This window comes from Sapajus apella, unplaced genomic scaffold, assembly GCF_009761245.1.
Source record: "Sapajus apella isolate SASKATOON/1434 unplaced genomic scaffold, GSC_monkey_1.0 scaffold166, whole genome shotgun sequence".
NCBI classification, from domain to species: domain Eukaryota; kingdom Metazoa; phylum Chordata; class Mammalia; order Primates; family Cebidae; genus Sapajus; species Sapajus apella.
The window spans coordinates 2,085,853-2,094,156 of record NW_022437106.1 but is presented as its reverse complement, the minus strand read 5'-3'; the positions used below and the strand labels follow the sequence as shown (position 1 = coordinate 2,094,156).

At 49.5% G+C, this 8,304-nt stretch overlaps 1 protein-coding gene across 2 annotated transcripts in view; it reads left to right on the top strand.

Moving 5' to 3' along the window:
• The first annotated feature begins 639 nt into the window (after positions 1-639).
• RANGAP1 (Ran GTPase activating protein 1) overlaps positions 640-8,304 on the top strand; it is a 44,591-nt gene continuing 36,926 nt past the window's right edge. Inside the window, exons 1-2 of one of the 2 annotated variants that reach the window (XM_032267219.1) lie at positions 640-1,669; positions 6,514-6,663. In XM_032267219.1, the coding sequence (XP_032123110.1) occupies positions 1,297-1,669; positions 6,514-6,663 (523 nt within the window). In that variant the 5' untranslated portion in view covers positions 640-1,296. The remainder of the gene's footprint in view (positions 1,670-6,513; positions 6,664-8,304) is intronic. The other variant, XM_032267218.1, reaches the window with a different exon arrangement.

Below are 8,304 nucleotides of genomic sequence, written 5' to 3'. Positions count from 1 at the left end.
CCCTCTCAAAAAAAAAAAAAAAGGCGGGCTAGGTGGCTCAAGCCTGTAGTCCCAGCACTTTGGGAGGCCGAGGCCGGTGGATCACGAGGTCAAGAGATCGAGACCATCTCGTCAACATTGTGAAACCCCGTCTCTACTAAAAATACAAAACATTAGCTGAGCATGGTGGTGCGTGCCTGTAATCCCAGCTACTCAGGAGGTTGAGGCAGGAGAACTGCCTGAACCCAGGAGGCGGAGGTTGCGGTGAGCCGAGATCGCGCCATTGCACTCCAGCCTGGGTAACAAGGGTGAAACTCCGTCTCAAAAAAAAAAAAAAAAGCTGTGTTTTTATGCTTAAATTCACATCTACAAAAAAGTTGCAAAAATATTCAAAGAACTCCCATATCCTTCAATAGATTCACTGATAAACATTTTGTCACATCTGTGCCCCTGCTTTCTCTATGTACATGTATAGGTACATTTCTTTTAACCATTTAAGTTGCAGAAATCCTATCCTTTTTGTCCCTATTTCAGCATTTTTTTCCAAGAACAAGGGCAGTCTCTTACAAAACCTTGTACTATAATCAAAATTAATACATTTAACACTGATAAAATACTATTATCTAATACACAGTCAAATTTTGCTGTCTCATTATCGTCTTTTACAGCAGTCCCCACCCAGGATCTGATCCAGGACCATGTATTGCATTCAGTTGTCTTTTTCGTTTCCTGTAATCGGCAACAGTTACTCGGTTTTTCTTTTTCTTACATAATACAGACATTTCCGGAAGGGTACACATCAGTTATAATGTCCCTCAGCTTGGGTTTCTCGTGATTAGACTAAGGTCATGCATTGCAGACCGGGCGTCAATGCATCACACAGAAAGTGTGCGATGAATGTCAGCTTGTCCTGCTGTTGATGTTAACGTGGCCGTTCAAGTGGTGTCTGTAGAGCTTCTCTACGATAGTTACTATTTCCCCTTTTTAATTATCAAGTAATTTGTGCATATTTATGTGGAAGTCTTCGAATGCCCTTTCAGTTTCATGGGATGGAAGGGAGTCTTTTCTTTCGGGAAATGGATACCTGAGTCTTGCGGAAGAGCCCCAGCACCGGCCATACCTGCGACATCAAAGTTACGCAAACATAACCTTTCCGGAAAAGCGGACGGGCCCGGGCGTAACGCATTCTGGGAATTGTAGTCTTTGGGCGCTCCCTGCTGAACACCGCCCTGCGTCTCCGCGAGAAAGAGCCAGAAGCCGCCGCGGGAGGGCGAAGAGGGGGGCGGTGGGGAAGCTCTGCGCGCGTTGCACCATGGGATGGGTAGTTCGCGGCGTGCGCCCCGCCGCGCCCCGCGCAGGGGAACGAGACTACCCTACCCGAGAGACCGCGCGTGCCGGGCAAGGGCAAGCCTGCCTTGGCCTCGAACAAATCAAATCGAAGCAAAGAAACTGCCGGCTTTCAAAATCCTCCTCCTCCGCCATCATCCGCCTTGGTGCGGAGAGCAGGTGGTGTTGGAAGCGCGTGAGGCCGGAAGCCCGAGAGACCGGACAGACAAGCGGGGTGGACATCACAACCCCTGGACCCCAAGGTGGCGACTCCGGCCTGACCCGGACCCTAAATCTGTCCCCGTCCCGTTGGGGCGGACGCACGTGCTCGGTTCCCCCCACTCCGCGGCGCCGCCTGTTTACGGTACAGTCAGGGTCCCTTTCCTTTCCCCGCCACCTGCCTGGGACGGGGGAACGGGGCGAGGAGGCGTGTCTCCCCTGTGCGCCTTCTGCTTGTCCCCTCGGCTTTCTCCGCTTCGCCTTCGACAGCCGAGCGCTCCGGGGGTGGCTGTGGGAGTAGGTGTGTTGGGCGGCGCTGGCTCCTTTCACAAATGGGGAAACTGAGGCTTAAAGGGCGTCTAACTTTCCGGAGCCGCCCAGCCTGCAGCTGCTAGCAGTGGCGTCTCAAATTATTCTCGTTGTCAACCGAAGGCGGTGCGAGTCCTCTGGGAATTCCAGATGCGGCTCCCGCGCCGCCCGCCTGTCATTTGCGGCCTGTATTTGCGCGTCGCTCCCACGGCGCCGCCTCCCAGCAGGCCCACGCCCGCGGGGGGCCACGGCTAGCGCCGGTGTCCCTGGAATCGATGTGAGTCACTGCTGACACTTCGCAGGAGCATGCATCTCACCTCAGAAAAGTCTCCGACGCTGCTGCGAGCAGCGGGGAGAGGACGTTTCTCTATTAACCCTTTGCTTTTGCTCTGCCGCTGACCATTTGCTGACCTTGGACAAATCAATTCACTGTTCTGTGCTCCAGTTTCTTAGTGTATAAAATGTGTGTGGAGGGGTGCATCTCTTTGTCTCTCTCCTGGACTGAGGAATGGGGCCCTTTTCAGCTGAGAAGTTCTGTCCCTATTCTATCAGGAGACTCCACCACCACCTTTTACCCTGAAATTGTCCCATCGCAGAACTGCAAGAGATGTTGGGGTCTCAGGTTGTTTTTTTGTCGGTTTGTTTTTTATTTTTTATCTTTTTAGAGACAGGGTCTCCCTCTGTCATCTAGGCTGGAGCGTTGTGGGACGATCACCACTCAACTGCAGCCTCGGCTTCCAGGGCTCAAGCGATCCTCCCATCTCAGCCTCCTAAGTTGTGGAGACTACAGGTGCCACCACACCTGGCTAATTTTTAAATTTTTCTGTGGAGACACGGTCTCATTCTGCTGCCCAGACTTGTCTCAAACTCCTGGTCTAAAGTGATCTTCCCACCTAGCCTCCCAAAATGTTGGAACCCAGAGCCACTGCACTGAGTTGGTTTCTGGTTAAATTTTTTTTTTTTTTTTTTTTTTGAGATGGAGTCTTGCTCTGTTGCCCAGGCTGGAGTGCAGTGGCACAATCTCGGCTCACAGTAACCTTAGCTTTCTGGGTTCAAGCAATTCTCCTGCCTCAGCCTCCTGAGCAGCTGGAACTACAGCTACTACTCCTGGCTAATTTTTTTTTTTTTTTTTTTTTTTTTTTTTTTTTTAGTAGAGACAGGGTTTCACTATATTGGCCAGGCTGGTCTTGAACTCCTAACCTCATGATCCACCCTCCTTGGCCTCCCAAAGTGTTTGGATTACAGGCGTGAGCCACTGTGCCTGGGCTCTGGTTGATTTTTTTTTTTTTTTTTTTTTTTTGAAACAGGGTGTGCTGTTGCCCAGGCTGTAACACAGTGGCAAGATCTCAGCTCACTGCAGCCTCCACCTCCAGGACTCAAGTGATTCTCCCACCTTACCTCCCAAGTAGTTGGGACTGCAGGCACACGATACCACACCCGGCTAATTTTTGTATTTTTAGTTTTGGCGTATTGCCCAGGCTGGTTTCTAACTTCTGGGCTCAAGCAGTCCGCCCACCTCAGACTCCTGAAATGCTGGAATTACAGGAGTGAGCCATTACACCCAACTCTGGTTACTTTTTATGCTGTTTCAACGGGTCATTTCTTGAGCACCTTCTATATGCCAGGTCCTGTGTGGCAAGTAGAGTGATCCTGTCAAAACATAGGTCAAATGACATCTGTCTTCTGCTAGAAACCCTTCGGTGGCTTTTCTTGTCACTCATAGTCAAAGCCACTTCTTCAAATGGCCTTTATGATTTGGGCCCCTTGTTAATGCTCATCTCTTACCTCCTTTTTTCTCTCTCTCTCTGTGCTTCAGCCCCACTGGCCCTCTTGCAGTTCCTCCATCCTTTCTCCCATAGGAGCCATTGCATTTGCTATTCCCCTTTGCAGGAATCCTGTTCCCCCAGATGTCTGCATGGCCCAGTCCCTGACATCTTTATTTAATCATATCCTAATAATGCCTTTTTTTTTTTGACGGAGTCTTGCCCTGTGTCCCAGGTTGGAGTGCAATGCCACCATCTCGGCTTACTACAATCTCCATATACCAGGTTCAAACGATTCTCCTGCCTCAGCCTCCCGAGTAGCTGGGATTACAGGCACCCACCACCTTCCCTGGCTCATTTTTGTATTTTTTAGTAGAGACAGTGTTTCACCATGTTGGTCAGGCTGGTCTTGAACTCCTGACCTCAGATGATCCACCTGCCTTGGCCTCCCAAAGTGCTGGTATTACAGGCGTGAGCCACCGTGCCTGGCCTAATAATGCCTTTTTAAATCATTCTACATTAAATCGCAACTCCTCCCCCAAGAAAAAATCCTGACCCCCTTCCCTGTTTTTTTTTTTTTTCCCTCCCGGACAGCGTATTGCTCTGTTCCCCAGGCTGGAGTGCACTGGCAACATCTTGGCTTATTGCAGCCTCTACTTCTCCAGTTCAAGCGACTCTCCTGCCTCAGCCTCCCAAGTAGCTGGGACTACAGGTGCATGCCACCATGCCTGGCTAATTTTTGTATTTTTAGTAGAGACAGGCTCTCACCATGTTGGCCAGGCTGGTCTCAAGCTCCTGACCTTGTGATTCACCTGCCTCAGCCTCGCAAAGTGCTGGGATCACAGGTGTGAGCCACTGCTCCTGGGCACCCCCCCCACCACCAGTTTTTTTAAATCACATACTAAATGTGTCATTTAGAACACATGCTTCAAGAGGTCAGGGTTTATGTTTCTTTTTCTGCTATACTCCTGTTCTGGAATGACGTCCAGCACACAGTAGTACTCAATCAATGTTTTGTTGAATGAATGAGTGGACACCTTACCCAGAATAATAATTCATGCTTATTGGTAAAGACAGACAAAGACAAACCAGGGTGATAAGTTTGAACCCAGAGGAAGCCTAGGGGTGGGAGGATTCAGGGTATCACAACTGTGTCTGAGAATGAGGTTGTGGGAGGAGGCCTTTTGGATAGCAGCCCCTAGTTCTGCACCTCATATCTGCTTCCTTGGTCTCTCCTGAGTACTTGCTGTTTCTCCTCTTTTTTTTTTTTGGAGCATCTCACAGATACATGTATTCATATATTCAGGTCACAAAGTAAACACTATACAAGCATGTAGTGATGTTACACGTTCCTATCTAACATATCTAATCTAATCCTATATCTAATCCTGTCTAGTATCTAATATAGCTGCCTTAAATTTACAGGCACTACATGTGAGATATTTCATTTCACGTGTAGTCCAAGTAAAGCTGGTTAGCGATAACCACCAGCAGGTGGAAGAGTTTTCAAAGCTTTACTTGTTATTTTAAATTTTTTCATGTACTTACTTACTTAGTTTTAGAGATAGGATCTCCCGCAGTCGCCCAGGCTGTAGTGCAGTGGCACAACCATAGCTTACTGCAGCTTTGAACTTCTGGGCTCAAGTGATCCTCCTGCCCGGCCTCTCCAGTAGCTGAGACTGACTAAAGGCATGTGCCACCACATCCAGCTCATTTTTACTTTTGTTTATTTATTTATTGAGATACGATCTTACTCTGTCACTCAGGCTGGAATGCAGTCGTGAGATCATGGCTCACTGTAGCCTCTGTCTCTTGGGCTCGAGCAATCCTCCCACGTCAGTCTCCCCAGGAGCTGGGACTACAGGCGCACACCACTATACGTTGCTTTTTTTGTTTTATATATATATATTTTTTTAGAGCTGGGGTTTCACTGTTTTAGCCAGGCTAGTCTCGAACTCCTGACCTCGTGATCCACCCACCTCGACCTCCCAAAGTGCAGAGATTACAGGCGTGAGCCACCGTGACCAGCCTTAATTTTTTTTTTTAATGGAGATGGGATTTTGCCATGTTGTTTACCCTGGTTTTGAACTGCTGGGCTCAAGGAATCCTCCCATCACAGCTTCCCACACTGGGATTATAGGTGTGAGCTACTGCACCTGGCCAGCTTTACTTGTTTTACCAGCACTCCTGATTTTATCAACAATGAGGCTCATCAACCCCATTTCTACCCACATCTGGTAAACTTGGGTACAATAGGGCTTCATGGGTAACAACCCTGTCCCTGGCCTATTATGATGATAGCTGTGATGATGTGGTGATCTCTGGTCTCCTAGGAACCCTTCAGGGGCCACTATGGCCTGCCCAGTCTCCTGGCCAGGGTTGAAACCAGGCGTGCAGTGGGGCTGACCCCTGTGACCCACCCCAGAGTCATGCCAGTGTGGGTGGTGGGGCATTCTCTGGGATGGATGATCTGGATCCCATAGCCATCTGTGTCCTGTTTGAGGAACTGGACCCTCAAACAGAGAACAGCCAAGATGCTCAAGCAGGTGCTTGGGCCAGACTCTGCAGCCTTTGTTTTGGGACTTGACTGCCATTCACTGAAGGGACCCAGGAAATGGGCAGCTCACATGGTGTTGCTGGGTGTCCCAGCCGTGGCAGTTTGGCAGAGGAGGACTTGTAATGAGATGGTAGCTCCTTATAGGCTAAAGCATGATTTTTCTGCTCTTTTACTGTCTCCTACACCTTCTGAAACTGTTATTCTCTGATGCTGTTTTCCTTCCATCCAGTGGTTTAGTTCTAGGGTCTCCACAGCAGGGAAAGTAGGGTCAGACTCCTGAGATGGCTGATGTCCTACCCTGCCCCCCAACCAGGGGCCTCAGGGGACTCCTTTTTCTTAATGCAGCGTTGGCCTTCTCAGTCTGCAGATCTCCAGGGGAGCCCACCAGCCCAGCCAACATGGCCTCAGAAGACATTGCTAAGCTGGCAGAGACACTGGCCAAGACTCAGGTGGCTGGGGGACAGCTGAGTTTCAAGGGCAAGAGCCTCAAACTCAACACTGCGGAAGATGGTGAGTTTCTGGAAGTTCTGTGCTGCTTTGTCTAGGGGAGGAAAGAGAGTGCACTGAACTGTTACTGGTTGTTAGACTCTTTCTGCTACATTGTCTTCATTATTTGTCCTAGCAGCTCCGTGAGGTATCACTGGGCCTATTTTAACAATGAGGCTTAGAGGTCATTTGCCCATGAGCAAGCTCCCCTGTGCTCTGCATGTTTGCAGTGGGCATCCCTTTGTGCCCTGCCCTTTCTTTCTTAGGAGGGGATGATGGATAATGAGGGGCCACAGTTATCACCAGTCCCAAGATACAGCCTCTGACTCTGACTTCATATCTGGTGTTCTCCCCACCCCTGCCTTCACCCCCATGCTGCTGCTTTCCCCAGACCTGAGGCTCTGGTGGAGCTGCATTAAAACAATCCAGGCCCTCTTGGAAGATGCTGGTCCATGCAGCCAGATGCCTCTGGGAGAGGGATGGCTGTCTATGTGTATACAGGCACTACAGCCACAGAAAACTAGGAACCAGAAAGCAGACCCTGTCTTTTCATTCCTTGTCAATGCTTGGCTGCCACTGACCAACCTTGAATCCTCCTGGCATCTGCAGGTGAAGGCACCTGCATCAGTAAGGGCTCCTGGGGTTTTGGCCCCACCAGGGGAACTGGTCTGGACATGCCTGGTTGTCATGTTGTATAGGCAGCCTTGTTCCCCTCCCCAGGTCAGAGGCTGCTTGAGTCCTTGGGTAGCTGGGAGTGTGGTGACCCACATTTCTAACATCTCCATAGGGCCTTAATGTTTACAAGACTTCCTCCCTGTGTGTGGTATTTTTTTTTTTTTTTTTTTTTTGAGATGAGTCTCGCTCTGTCACCCAGGCTTAAGTGTAGTGGCGCAATCTTGGCTCATTGCAACCTCTGCCTCCTGGGTTCAAGTGATTCTCTGGCTTCAGCCTCCCAAGTAGCTTGGACTACAGGCACATGCCACCACACCCGGCTAACTTTTTTCTTTTGAGACAGTCTTGCTCAGTCACCCAGGTTGGTGTGCGGTGGTGCAATCTCGGCTCACTTTAACCTCCGCCTCCTGGGTTTTAGCAATTCTTGTGCCTCAGCCTCTTGGGTGACTGGGATTACAGGCATGTACCACCATGCCCAGCTAATTTTTATTTTTTATTTTTTATTTTAATAGAGACAGGGTTTCACCATGTTGGATAGGCTGGTCTTGAACTCCTGACCTCAGGTGATTCACCTGCCTCGGCCTCCCAAAGGCCAGGCGTGAGCCACCTCACCCAGTCTTCAGCTCATTTTTGTATTTTCAGTAGAGGTGGGGTTTCACTGTGCTGGCCAGGCTGGTCTTAAGCTCTTGACCTCAGGTGATCTGCCCCATTTGACCTCGCTCATCACTTTTGATGCTTGCATCACCCTTGTGGGAGATAGATGGGAATGTTGCTGTTTTATAAATGAGAAAAAAGGATTTAGGAGACTTAAGTAACTTGCCCAAGGTCACACATTTGATAAATAGCAGAGCTAGGATTTTTCTTTTCTTTTTTTTTCTCTTTTTTTTTGAGACGGAGTTTTGCTCTCGTTACCCAGGCTGGAGTGCAATGGCACAATCTCGGCTCACCGCAGCCTCCGCCTCCTGGGTTCAGGCAATTCTCCTGCCTCAGCCT